Source organism: Astatotilapia calliptera, chromosome 11 (genome assembly GCF_900246225.1).
Source record: "Astatotilapia calliptera chromosome 11, fAstCal1.2, whole genome shotgun sequence".
Lineage (NCBI taxonomy): Eukaryota > Metazoa > Chordata > Actinopteri > Cichliformes > Cichlidae > Astatotilapia > Astatotilapia calliptera.
In genome coordinates, this window is record NC_039312.1 from 9,951,789 (window position 1) to 9,965,993 (window position 14,205).

General features: G+C 39.8%; 1 protein-coding gene across 1 annotated transcript in view; it reads left to right on the plus strand.

Annotated features, from left to right (window-relative positions):
• The window catches only part of adamts16 (ADAM metallopeptidase with thrombospondin type 1 motif, 16), a 51,783-nt gene that overhangs the window by 18,893 nt on the left and 18,685 nt on the right, over nucleotides 1–14,205 (plus strand). Inside the window, exons 7-12 of the mRNA XM_026185423.1 lie at nucleotides 522–681; nucleotides 3,515–3,620; nucleotides 3,816–3,953; nucleotides 7,747–7,900; nucleotides 10,169–10,264; nucleotides 12,681–12,829. Coding sequence (XP_026041208.1) covers nucleotides 522–681; nucleotides 3,515–3,620; nucleotides 3,816–3,953; nucleotides 7,747–7,900; nucleotides 10,169–10,264; nucleotides 12,681–12,829 — 803 coding nt within the window. The remainder of the gene's footprint in view (nucleotides 1–521; nucleotides 682–3,514; nucleotides 3,621–3,815; nucleotides 3,954–7,746; nucleotides 7,901–10,168; nucleotides 10,265–12,680; nucleotides 12,830–14,205) is intronic.

Here is a 14,205-nt window from a genome sequence, read left to right on the forward strand (position 1 = left end):
ATGTTTATTTGTTTGTTTTGCCTGAGGTTCCAGATCTTTTTGGTCCTTCCAAAATCTTCCTGGGGCTGTTGTAACAACTAGGGGCTTTTACAGTTTAAATAGAGCATGTATTTCCCTGGATCTGTGCCACAGGGGAAATTCTCATGGAGTCTAGGAGTAAATGAGCGACACAGACAGAGAGAGACAAACTGTTGGGGTACAGTTGGGAAAAGTAAAGCAGCTTGAGAACAATGGCTTAGACTTGCCAGCCACTTCATAGATTTTAAAATTAAGTATTTATAAGCAGGAGGAATGGTGAAAATACAAAAATGTTCACAGACGTTTTCCTTTGTACACAAAAGAAAATCTGTAAGCCTTTATGTTGTTATCAACATGCATGCTATATGTCTAAGGGATCTTGGTTATTGATTATAAAGACCCAGAGAGAATCTGTAAGTTGGCAGTAAATATATGGATAATAATGCTTTACCTCAATGAAGTTAATACTGTCATCATATCTTTTTATGTGTTTTATGTCACAGAATGGCTTAGTAATCAACCACCATGCAGACCACACACTGAACAGCTTTTGCCACTGGCAGTCCACCCTGGGAGGTAGAGAGGGCCGGCACCATGACCACGCCATCCTCCTCACGGGACTCGACATCTGCTCTTGGAAGAATGAACCCTGTGATACTCTTGGTATGACTTTAAAAACCTCTTTGTTGCTCTATTGCTTGTAAATCACAAAAGAGCAGATTCTGCAACAACCAAATGCCAGAAGGCCTCATTTGAGGCAATAAACAATCCTGTCAATACACCGATCCATCATATTTGCTCAGCGTACCTTAACCTGGAAAGAAAAATCTATCATCTTCTTTATTTTTATGTTTAGTTTTTAACTTTATGTTGAATCCAGATTTATTATAAATGTATTACCAGTTATCAGTATCCGATCAAAAAACAATAACAACAATTTTAGGCTGTTTGGGGTACTTTGTATTTCTGGTGATTTGGTACCATGTTTTCATTACTGATCAAATATTGTTGGTAAGGTACGCTGCCATTGTTTCTGTCTACTTTTAGACTTCTCACAGCTTTAATTAGGGACTTTACAAGAAACAAATAATTGCGAAATCCTCTTAAATTAATAAATAAACACTGTTATACAGGCACAAGTGATTTTGCCGCCTAGCTCCAATAATAGCCATAGCTGCTAGCTGCTACCTTAATGATCATTAAGAGACAGCTAATGCGGCTATAAGTTAAATGTGTGTGCTGGCCAGGCTGACATTTGTGCTACCTGTTTAGAGCTTAATTATTGTTGAAAAGGGGGGCTTTACTCACCTCTTGAAATTGTTCATAAAGTGTTGTTCACTGCTGTGGCGCTATTTTTGTGCCACTATTCTGAGCACAGGTGCAGGTGCAAGTGTTGCATTTTGAGGAGAAATTTATTTTGAGCGAAGAAAAGCTAAATTTGAGTGAACAAAATTCATGCAAATATGTGATGTCTTGATAAATCGAGCAGATATTTGAAGTTCACACAGCACCATTCTCGCATGAAAATATCTTAAAAGTTTATTTTGTGACCCAGAGTAATATTTCAAACTCCGCCACTCTGTGTTCCTCCGCCACTGCCTCGTTTGAGTTCTGGACGAAATGGATTCTGGGATATTGCATTTCGTCATTTTGAGCTGATTGGAGACCAAAACAGCCAGTCAGATTTTTTTGCATCCAAGTCTGTGATTGGCTGGTTTTGTGGCACAAATATAACGGTGTAGAGAAAGAGTTGAGCGCGCACGGGTAGAAATGTTGAGAGCGCAGCAACACATTGCGTGCAAGCGCAAATGCAAAAACTGAGCGAGAGGGGCTGCTATTGTGTGTGTGTGTGTGTGTGTGTGTATGGATAATAACAAACACTGAAATACATTTTTTGCACGCAGCAACGAATTTTGTTCACTCAAATTTAGCTTTTCTTCGCTCAAAATAAATTTCTCCTCAAAATGCAACACTTGCACCTGCATTTTTTTTTTACGTGCGCTCAGAATAGTGGCACAAAAATAACGCCATATTCAGCTGCTAGTAAAGCAGCAACATGCCTTCAGCATGTTGTGTGAAGTTGTGTGTTAGCTAGGTGAAACAAAGATAACACTGTTGATATCAGTGCTATATCATGCCGCAGTTCATCTGATGCAATAGTAATTAAGTATTTAGTGATAATTAGTATCCGAATATTTATTTTTTTTACTTTTTTTTTTTTTGCCAACCGTATTTAACAGAGATAAGAGAAAAACCAGATAGAAATTCAGAAAGTGGACACATTATCAGGTTTTCATTTAGTTTAGAGTGCTTAGTGTTTTTCTACATAGACTAAGCTCAGCTGGCTTGAGCATTCAGACACACGCTGTCTCTGTGAGTGTGCATCACCTAGCACAATAACAGAAGCTTATTTGGGGTAATGACCGTGCAAACACATTCTTATCTTCCACACTGTGAGAAAAAAAACTCCCCTTTTTTGCACCAGAAAAACACAAGAGTGTAACTTCCCCAGACCTAAGATTTTACAATAAAGTGTCGAAACAGGCACTAACCTCATCCATACAGCTGTGCAAGCTTAGATAAAAGGTGTGTGTGTGTGTGTGTGTGTGTGTGTGTGTGTGTGTGTGTGTGTGTGTGTGTGTGTGTGTGTGTGTGTGTGTGTGTGTTTGTGTGTCTGTCCAGTCAAAATAAGAATCAGTGCTTTCTAATTCCCAGAAGTACGATGTAAAATAGGCATTAGCACAACCATTCACTGTTTATTTGGATTACTATTAGAGCCCTATTCTTCAATGTTTTTATTCATATTTCAAAACTGTCATATAATATCAATGACCTACCTCTTTCCTAACACAAAAAAGAAATAAATGGTAGTTCTCACAGTTAATCTCCCTTGTTATATTTAATATCATTGCTCACATTAGTTATATACATGAGCCACTCTGTGGCAAAGACTTAGAGATGTAAATCAAACAACATTTAAGGCCAAATTCGCCATGAAACTCTAAGGAAAAAACGTTAAGGGAGGCTCTCGTGTGGATTAGCCTTTTTGATTCAGAGCCAGAGGTTGCTGTAAATGTGAGAGACAGGAGGAGAGAGGACAGAGAGAGGCATAAAGGGAGCTGAATACTATAAAAGAGTTTAACTGAGAATGAGAGATATGAGAAATATGTGAAGATAGGGAAAGAATGTTTTAAAGTGAAGTAAAAGGTAGCATATGTGACTATATAGAGCACCATATGTTATCATATGGAAGGATTTGAATTCACTGATGTTGTTTGATATTTCCGACATGTGCCCTCCACAAATTCACACCAGTGCGTATCGTTTGAGAAATTTCTCTTGCAATGTAGAGTTAAAAAGCTGAGAAGAAGCAACTTGACAGCAGTTATTTTAACTAACCAATTACAGTTATTTTTGGAATGGCTTTTTTAAACTAATAAAGAATAAAACTTGTATTAAAGATTGCAAAAACAAAAATCTATCACTGCTTTTGCAGGGTTTGCGCCAATTAGCGGGATGTGTAGCAAATACCGCAGCTGTACCATTAATGAGGACACTGGCCTGGGTTTGGCATTCACCATCGCCCATGAATCAGGACACAAGTAAGGGTTTCCAAAGTACATTCAGCCTCGTTCAACCTTGTTCGACAATGAAATGAAAAATGTACCAAAATTTGTTTTAATTCATGTAAAAATAAATAATCTACTAGAATGACAACTTCTGCATTTGTTACATGTGAAGTAGATGATTATGTCACCTGAATTTGTAGATAAAAATCTCTTTTTTTAACTCTCCAGTTTTGGAATGGTCCATGATGGTGAAGGGAATGTTTGTAAAAAGTCAGAAGGCAACATCATGTCTCCCACATTAGCTGGTCACAACGGTGTCTTCTCCTGGTCTGCTTGCAGCCGTCAGTACCTCAGCCGCTTCCTCAAGTAAGCAATTGGGGTTTTTTTTTTACTTTCATTGTGTTGACTAAAAGAAATTAAACTAGTGTTTTTAAGAATTTTCATGTCTGCCTTTTTGTTAGAGTTCACACAACAAACACAACAACTACATTTTTCAAACTGGCCACTTAATTAATTCATGCATTCATTGTGTTTTTTATTTTTAATGTGTCAAGTGAAAAATTGTACTTTTACCTATATAAAACCTGTAAAAGATTTTATATTTCAAAAGCAATTTTAAAGCTTTGAATGAACAAGAGGCTACATGCAATTAAGTAAAGAATGTAGTTACCATAGCAGCTAATTTAAGTGAAATATGGTCCTACATTTCTCTTAGTGCTCTTTTACAAAATGCACTTTTATTGTGCATCAAGATGCATGCTTGTAAAAGCCGTAAGTTTGCATGGCAGTTGGTTTGTGCACTGTTCTGCTTATAGCCTGCTCTCCCAAGCGGGAAAACAGCCATCACAGACAACGCGCCCATGTGTCTGGACATGTTTCTATTTGTCTGTGGATGTAGGTGTGTGTGTCTGTGTGCGTGTATACTTGAAACTAGATAGCTCAGAGTCAGTGCCCACCACTAAATTTACCCGTGTGTTAGCTGAACTGTCAGGTCTCCCCTCTCAGAGTGGCGGAGACAGACAGTGTATTTCCTCGCTGAGTTATTAGAGCTGGGATGACCTCAACCTCGTTAGAGCTGTCAGTTTTATATTAAACTCCCATCACCTCTTGAGGTCACATGGAGGAGAGCGCTGAAACATTAAACCATCAAGGAGTCGTCATCTTGCATTATTACTGAATGATATTATTGCTGAAATGTTGTATGTTTTCCTAGCTGCAATCATGAGACTCCACAGTGTCTCCTTCATCTGCTATGGAGAGAAGCGTTATGTCAGCCAGCAGAGTTTATATTACACTCACTCTAGATCTACTTCTCTTCAGTCAGCCATGACAGACAGGCCGGACTGTACGCATGGTCAGATGCTTTATCCCTCCATGCCTAACATGGATGGATAATCTTCACGTCAGTGAAAGCAAATTCCTTAAAAGCCAGTTGAAGTTGTTTTTGTTGTTGAAGCTGGTGAAACCAACCAGAAAGCTTCAAGATCCCCTTCTCTCTCAGACTCCTCTGAGAAATGTGCTTATTTAGCTCCTTGCTGAGAGTTTAAGGAAGGAGTGAAGCATTTGTAGCAACTGATTAGGCAGAGAAATCAAGCTGGAAAGGATGTGTAGCAGGTCTAAAGAGTACTTTGAGGAGCTGAGGAGTGAAGAAAATGAGAGGGCAGGAATGGATGGATGGAGCACAGGTAGTGAAGTGCAGTAGGGACTAAGTGAGGGAAGCTATGAAGAGGATGAAGAGCACAAGGAGAGGTAGTCCAAATGGCATACCTGTTGAGGTATAGAGATGTTTAGGAGAAAGGGCTGTGGAGTTTTTAACCACATTGTTTAGCACAAGCCTGGGGAGTGAGAGGATGTGTAAGGAATCGAGAAGAAGTGTACTGTGCCAGTTTGCAGGAACAAGGGTGATGTGCAAAGCTGTAGTAGGTCCAGTGGGATAAAGCTGATAAGGCATACCATGAAGCTCTAGGAAAGAGTTGTTGAAGCTAGGCTGAGAAGAGAGGTGATGATTAGTGAGCAGCAGCATGGCAGAGAAGTGCACTACAGATGTGATGTTTGCTTTGAGAGTGTTGATGGAAAAGTTGAGTTGCACTGTCTTTGTAGATCTAGAGAAACCATATGATACAATGCCAAGAGAGGAGTTGTGGTATTATACGAGGATGTTGGGAGTAGCAGTGAAGTATGTGAGGGTGATGCAGGACATGTACTGAAGGTGGACGAGTCAGCCATCTAAAGCATCGGACAGTGCACAAGAGAGGTGAAGAATAGAGTGCAGGCAGGGTGTAGTGGCTGGAGTATCAGGGGTGATTTTCGACAGAAGGATAATAGCAAAAGTGTAAGGACAAGTTTATAAGACGGTAGTGAGACCTGCTATGATGTCTGGTTTGGAGACAGTAGCACAAAAAAAGACGAGAAGCCAACCAGAAGTGGTAGAGTTGAACATGCTAATATTTTCACTAGGAGTGACGAGGATGGACCAGATTAGAAATGAGTATATTAGATGGACTGCTCAGGATTTGCAGTTTGGAAAGAAAGTTTTAGAGTGGAAGGCTGAAATGGTTTGGGCATGTGCAAAGAAGAGAAACTTGGTACATTAAACAGGGGGAGCTGAATATGGACTTGCCATGCAGGAGGGAAAGAGGAAGAGCACAGGAAAGATTTCTGGACAAAGAGAGGACATGCAGAGGAGACAGAGGACAGAGGAGGATACTAAAGATAGGGTGAGATGCAAGCCACTGCAGCAACCCCTAATGGGAGCAGCTGAATGAAGAAGAAGCTCCATCAGAGTTGCAGAAAAAGTCTCTACATGGTTTGCAGATTGTGACCATTTCTAGTTAGCTTATCTTAATTTAGCATAGCATATCTCAGCCTAAAAACTAGGACAGGGAAACTGCTTGGCCGGCTATGCTAAAGTAATAAAACCAATCATTTCCATCTGTAAAACAGATATACTACATTATATCTTGTCAGTCATAATAATCAAATGACAAACAGCATGCAAAATGTTTCCGTTTTAGAAATGCAGTTAGTGAGACTTTGTTACTTACGGACTTAATTTAAAATTAAGCTAATAGGAAGTTTGCAAGCAGCGAACATACTGTAAACATAAAATGTGTTTACAGTATGTTTGTTGGACGCTGGTTTGTTTGATATGTTTGGTTGACACTCAGCAATGTTAATCAAAAAGTCTTGCAGATAAATGTTCTTCAGCTATGAGTCTGCTTGTGACCAGTCTTATCTAAACCTTTTATGGTTTTTTTTTCAGCAGTTTGCTGTCTGTGTTTTATGTGCCAACAAAAAAATAGATAGATATAAATAGCCCTCGGTCTGGATGGGGTGAGCCTGTAGATCCTGAGGGAATCATAGAAAAGAAAGGATGCTTTTTTATCTTTAGCTGATGAGAATCTTGTGTACATTTTTTAGGGAGGGGGTAAATTTTGTCTTAAGCCTCTTGCCCTCAAGAGATCCTACAAATCATTTTGTAATTTTACTTGTGAATTACATTAAGTCCTCCCAATCTTTACTTGAGTCCTTGCTGATATGTGTGATTACACAGTACTGTAAATGTAATGTATTTTTCAGAAACCATATTATGTGAATAATGTAGAATACCAGAATATTGCACTTGTAGAACAGACATTGTTCTCTTTAGACACACAGGGCCCATAAAGCAATGGAAGATCTCACATATACACACACAGACACTCATACACTCTGCTAAAGCAATCAGGACCACTCACTAACACAATGAACCATTCCAGCATATTTTGCCTTTTCATGCTCTTTCCACCATATTCTTGTAATATATTCCCCGACTGCAGCGTTTAAGCTGTAAAACATCGCTGTATAGTAACCAGTGATATCAGTTAACATTGGAAACCCCCTGCTGGTGTTAGGATATGAGCGATATGGGCAAGGACTTTTTATGTCTGTCATAATTGAGTGTCTGATGCATTAAAACATTACCCACAGGTTTTGAGTTTGCCAACTTGTTATGTTACCATAGCTACACTTTACAGTTGTCACTGTGCTGGGAACAATGGAACACGTGGAGTGATGCTCGCTTTTGGAATTTCTATGTGCACAGCAGGCAGTCTCATATGCCAGCTACTTAACTCTTTTTTGTGCTTTTCCTTTGCTATCTCCCTATCAAATTCCCCAGTTCTGCCCAGGCTTTGTGCCTATCAGATGAACCAAGAGCAATCACAGAGTATCAATACCCTGAGAAGCTGCCTGGCGAGCTGTACGATGCAGACACACAATGCAAATGGCAGTTTGGGGAGAAGGCCAAACTCTGCACCCTTGATTTTAAGAAGGTAATAAAACTGATTTGGACTCTCTTATGCCATCTAATGCTAATTTAAAAACAGGTTTATAATCCCAGTCAGGGATTTTATCACCACATCTACTGGAACGTGAGCATTTGATACGTTTTTTTAACAATCATGTGTTGCTAGTTAGGGGGAAAAAGTCAAAGAATGCAAGAGTGGGATGGGATGAATGAGGTAGAGGAAAAATCAAATAAAAAGAGGAAGGAAAAGAGAAACTGATCCGGGTTACATGCCCTTGTGCATGTACACACATATGCATCCACACACAAAGACTGAGACTCGAAGACTGCCCATGATATACTGTACTCACTGGGATAGATGACTAAATATATACTGGAGCATTGCCAGTGGGAATCTCTGCTCGTTGCTCTCCCATTGTCTCATTGCTGCTGATCTTACTGTTAGAAATACTCTCCCAGATAATCCGAATAGGGCTTTAAATACTTGTTAAATGTAATCAGTCTTAAAATATAGTATCCCACCTGAACCTCAGTTGAGCCAAAGCTGCACCTGTATTGTTTGAACCATTCAGGCAAGGATGTTCTCAGTGTTTAGATGAAATACAAAGCTCTCTGAAGAAACAAACAAGGTTAAACCATCCATCTACCCCACAGACCCTTAGCAGCCAATAGTTCATTTTTGTCACAGACCCTCTAACAGATTATTGTGACCTTTTTTGTATACTACAATGGCGCACATATTTGCAGCACCATAGCATTTAGTCACACACAGGATAAAGGTTTCTATTTTTTGCAGTCAAGTGGACCATTATAAAAATCTGATAATATATGTACTGCAATTTTGTGCTTTGTATTCATTTATTTTAACATTTTATTTTAACCTGTCTTGTTCCTTTATCATTTTCTGTGTAGCAAATTTACTTCATCTGGAAGATATCATTACCAAAAATGATCAACGATAAAGCAAGATGGATATTTAATGCTTTGTAATAAAGTTACTGCAGTATGTATCAAATATGTTATGTCTGCAGTATGGGACTTGAAGCAAGTGACTTTTTTAATTTATGCTCTAAGAAATGCCAGTGCCAGTAGTAGCTGGCTTTGAATCCTAGGTCTTCTGCACATGCTGTCCTTCTTTGTGTGCTTATATAAACGTCTGAATATCCGTGGATTATTACATTTATAACATACGCTTGTGCACCTGGTAGCAGCAAGGTGCTCTGGACTGATAAATCTCCAAGCAGCCATTACACTCACTGTCTTTCTGAGCACTTGTTACTCATAAAAAATAAAACAGCCCACAAGAATCGGCCTCAGCGGCGCAGTTCATGGTGTAATGAATTCTTTTTTCACTAAACTTTTTGGCAGCTGTTGTCAAGATAAGGTACCACTGGAGGGAACAAATGATACTCTCTGCGGTTAGATAGGGATGGGCTATTCTATAGGAAAAATTGAATAATGTTAATGGGCGTTTTTCTTTCTTTCTCAGCCTCTGACACACTGTCCATCATTTCTCTCTGTCTCTCCTCCCATCGCTAACCGCTCTCTGCCATTATTTTACTGCTACAAACGGCCCGAGCAAGCGAAACAGATGGACAAATAGTCCTTGGGATGAATTCCATGGTGGCTTTTGGCAGCAGCAAGCTGAGGCTGAGGTGTCTGTCAGCATCTGCACTGAGTTGTCAAAATCTGATATAGTCATTCAAATAGCAACAGAGTAGACATGTTAAAAAGCAGCAGGCTGTGTTTCTCAGGCAATGCGAGCAGGGAAACAGGCCGGTGCTCCCAGCTGAATCTTTAATGACTGAGTAACACAGCCATTACATCATGTAAGTTTGGTAAAACAGTTGTGCCCTGTTAATACTTTGTCCTAATCTTCATGTTCTGTGTTACTTCTTCACTTTGGTGTTTCACTTCCTCAAAGCTGAAGATCGCTACGTCGATCCGCAACAGAGATGATGTTGGAACCACTTAGACCAGATTTTATGTATCGATGCTGATGTCTTTACCGTAGCTACTGAAGCATAAATATTTTGGAGATTCACATTTGCTGCACACGGGAAGCTCTCCAGAAAATAATTATTCGGACAGTTGCAGATTCAGCAAGATTCCTTCAACATGTTTTATTAGCTCTCAAGAGGCAAAATCAAAATGCTATTACAAGTGATCATTTTTCCCCACTGCAAGCTTTGTTTACAGCTATTGTGAGGAGGATCGTGATGATCCAGTTTCTGGAATCTGGAGCAAGAAGTAAGTTAAGGTTTCCATGTTTCTCTCTCTTATGTTGTTCCAGGATATCTGCAAGGCTCTGTGGTGCCACCGTGTTGGGAGGAAGTGTGAGACCAAATTCATGCCAGCTGCTGAGGGCTCTGCTTGCGGCCCCGATATGGTGACTTAACACATGATGTAGTGCGTGTGTGCGCATGTGTGGGTATGGCGATGTGTTTGGTTAAAGGGGTTGACACTCACAGGCTTTTTTACCTCAAGAGTGGCATCACATGAGTGGCATGGGAGCCGCTGACTTCTACTGGAATCTTTTATCCATTTCCTTAGAGGCATTTGAAGCGGAAGACAGTTCCAACCGCTAGCAGGAAAATGAAGATACCTTCTTCAAAATGTCATTTGTACACTGGAAAAAAAGTCCACAATCTATTCAGGGCATAGAGTTAGCTTTTAGTCATATCACCAATAAGATAACCTTTGTTTCTTGATAGCCAAAGGAGCCAAAATGTTCCTCCAATTGATATGGCATTTAGCAAACATTGCCTTTATTCTTTAGGACAGCCTAAACAAGAGCCCCACACACATTTCCTCTCAGTTTTGGTGAGAAAAATACCATCCAACAGAGTAACACAACTCAGTAAGAGAGTTTTACTCTGTTATGTGTGCTAACTTAAGAAAAGTGGATTTAAACACGTCTATTGAAAAATGACTTCACTCTCAGGGCAAATTCTCCTTCCTGCATATCAGTTGCCCTAGCAGTGTTTTGGCAGTGTGCTTCTTTACATTACCAAGCGTGTAAAAGTATAAGCGGGGGAAAGCTTGTAAAAATGGGAAACACATTCTTTGACTTAGGGATACCACAGACCTTTAAGTCAGTAAGCTGCAAAGGACAATAAGCCATAGCTATGAATACACTGAAAAGGCAACAATGATGTGCATAGCCTTATAAAAGTAACATTTATTGAGTGTTTTATTGTTATGTAGTGTTAAGTCCAGCTATTTGAAAGCAAATGGCTTGAACTGAGTGATACTACACTTCTTTTAACTGCTTTTTGCTTACATAGCAATGGCCTCATATCCCAGCACAGACTATTTAAGTTATTTTCAAGCCAAATCAGCAACTTTACTTTGATTTAGTACATTTGAGGGTAGTGTAAATGAAAACTCCTTTTTTTTCTTTTGCTCTAGGTACCACTCTGTCCTTCCTTCTTTTACCTCAGGGAGCAGCTGCAGTTCGTTTGTTGCTGATGTGGCAGAAATATGCAATTGGCTTGGATCCAAAAAGCAATCTGCGCTCTTTATTTATTCTTTGTTTTCTTTTTCATTCTTCTTTTCAAGATGATTCCCCCCCGAGGCTTGCTCTTTCTCTTACCCTCACTCCCCTGACAGCTTCTCATCAACGTTTGCATCTCAATATATTAAACTTGATGGTTTAATCTCGCGCTCCCCCTCCACGGGAAAATTAACCGAGCACAAACACTGACTGCCTCACACAGGAATCTGCGGCACTCAGCCGCAGGGGGAAAACTGAGGGGAAATCAGCTGTTCTAGTTCTTAGTCAAGGACCATGAGATTAGTTGGTAAGGTGTGCATGAGTCTGCATATGCTGGCGTGTGGGTCTGTGGTCTCTTGTGTAGTTATTGTTCACATAGTGAGAACAAGAACAGCTGCATATGTTCGATGTATGGACATAGCACAGCTTATGCAATACCAGTGTGTGTGGAATTCTGGGAGAAGAAGTACACTGAAGCTGATTAATGATTCGGCCTTTGATGTATGTACTCGATTGTGGCTTTGAGTTTTCCCTGTACGATAACCATCATTGCATGCAGTCCAAAGAAGTGCAGAAACATATTTAAAGATTTTTATTTTTTTTTATCCACTATCGTGTAATCTTCGGTTTTGCCTGCTGCCTTAAGGGACACATTTGGCAGTGTTCACTGCTCGAAAGCTGCTTGGTCAGAAGCAGCTAGTAACACTATATGCACATGGCTTTTCAGTCCACCAGAGATCAGAATGAAAGAGAAATTGGTCTTTGAAAATTGAAAGAGCATGAGATGACCTTGAAAAGGTTTTACTGGTAGACTGTGAACATGTAACCAGGACTGGGCCACAGTTAAAAAAAAACACAAAACAAAACAGTACAGTAAGCACAGTAAGTCATGTCTTGACGTGGCAGAGGTGAACATAATAAGGCACATTTGCAGTGCAATCAAATCAAGTATTAAACAGATTTTAACCTCACTGCTCTTCTCTACAAAATCTCTGTTAAGTCCAGTCCCACAGACTTGCACGGATGTTAGAATAGCACTTGCCAGTGAGTTTGCAGCCAGCATGTTCAGTGATCCTATTAATGACCACAGCACACTCTACCTAGAACAGAGCGTTCCCCATAATGAGAAATGCATGCCACATGCTACATATGAGAAACGGTAAAGATGGACGATGCTGCAGTCTGATTGTGTGTGAGTTCACTCGTGATTAAGATAAAAACGGGTCTAGTTTTGACAGTTTCTATTTGAACCCCCATTCTGCTGCATCTTTCTCTTTCCCATATATCAGTGCTCTTTTGTTCCCTTCAGTGGTGTCGTCGGGGCCAGTGTGTGAAACAGGGTGATGAGGGTCCAAGGCCTCAGCATGGCCACTGGTCAGAGTGGTCCACCTGGTCTACATGCTCTAGAAGCTGTGAGAGCGGCGTTACATATCGTGAGAGGCAATGCAACAACCCCAGGTAGGGAAAGACAAAGCAATGGCCTCTGACATTATATTTACATAGAATCTTACATAGCATTAGAAAAACATAAATGTACAAGTGACTACAAACTTTACTCAAAACCTCTTCTGTCTGTATTGCTAGCTGACAGTTAACACAAAAACTGAAGCGGCACCTAGTTTTCTCTATATTTAAAAGTCCTCACATCCACTTGTCCTTAGTATCCTTTTAAAAACTTTTAATGATTTTTAAGCCAGACTAAAATAATTTTTGGATTTTAAATTAACTTAGGAGCGTCCTGGAATGGGAGTCTTATCATTGATATTGTTTTAAGTATCACAAATAAGTGTTTGTGTTCTAATTAAACAATTAAGATAAGAATTAAGAATAATGATATACTGAATGATTATTGAGCTTTAGATGTGTTTCTAGACCGACTCAGGACAAACCTTGTTAGCTGTTAATCCTCGTATCCAGTCTTTATGCTAAGCTATATGCTAACTATCATACTGCTGCCAGATAATACCACACTAACACATGTCCTCACAGCAAGTGTTACTTTGAACTACTACTGAATACACTACGAACAGTTCTACTAAATGGTGTTAAAAGTCTACTAAAAGTCATCATCTGTCAAAGTATAGTTTTCTAGTTGTATAATTTCTTACTATAACATGCAGAAGACTTGGATGGCCTGTGGTACCTCTGATTGTTTGACTAAGGGCCAACAGTATATTAAGAATTGTGATTAAGTCACACAAGTCTGTCACTTATCTGCTAATTTAGCCCCCAACTCATCAGTCACTCATGATTATTGCCACTGTCAGTCAGTCAGGGGCCCCTATTCCAAATGCTGGGACTTCCTTTTTATCATGTCATGCCAAGATCCTGACAAGTGGTGGGCTAAATTAGACAGAGAGTGAGGAGGAGAAAGAAAGACAAGGAAAGGAAAGCTGGTGGTGAAGGGTTAGAAGGACAAAGACAGGCAAGTGGAATAAAGTGGGAGGAGGAGGGGGGGATGACAGAAAAGGGATTAAAAAGGTGAAAGATTAAATGCAGAGATATCAAACGAAAGAACACAACACAGAGAGAGTGGTTGGAGAGTTTGCAGCTGTTTTTGTCCCATCCAAGAGATTTTTAGGAACATAACCCGAGGATATACACCTGTGATTTCACAAGCCTTCACAAAGGCACACTTATACACACATATGGAGTGAAACATGCTCATGGATCAACACAATCAGAATTTCACAGACTCTACAGATAAAAACTATCTTAAATGTTTTATTACCATTAACATTATTTCAATACTTTGCACTCTACTGTCACCCATGTTTGGGGTTTCAACACGAACATACAGTCACAGATAGAAGATGAAGAAAGAAGATCCATAA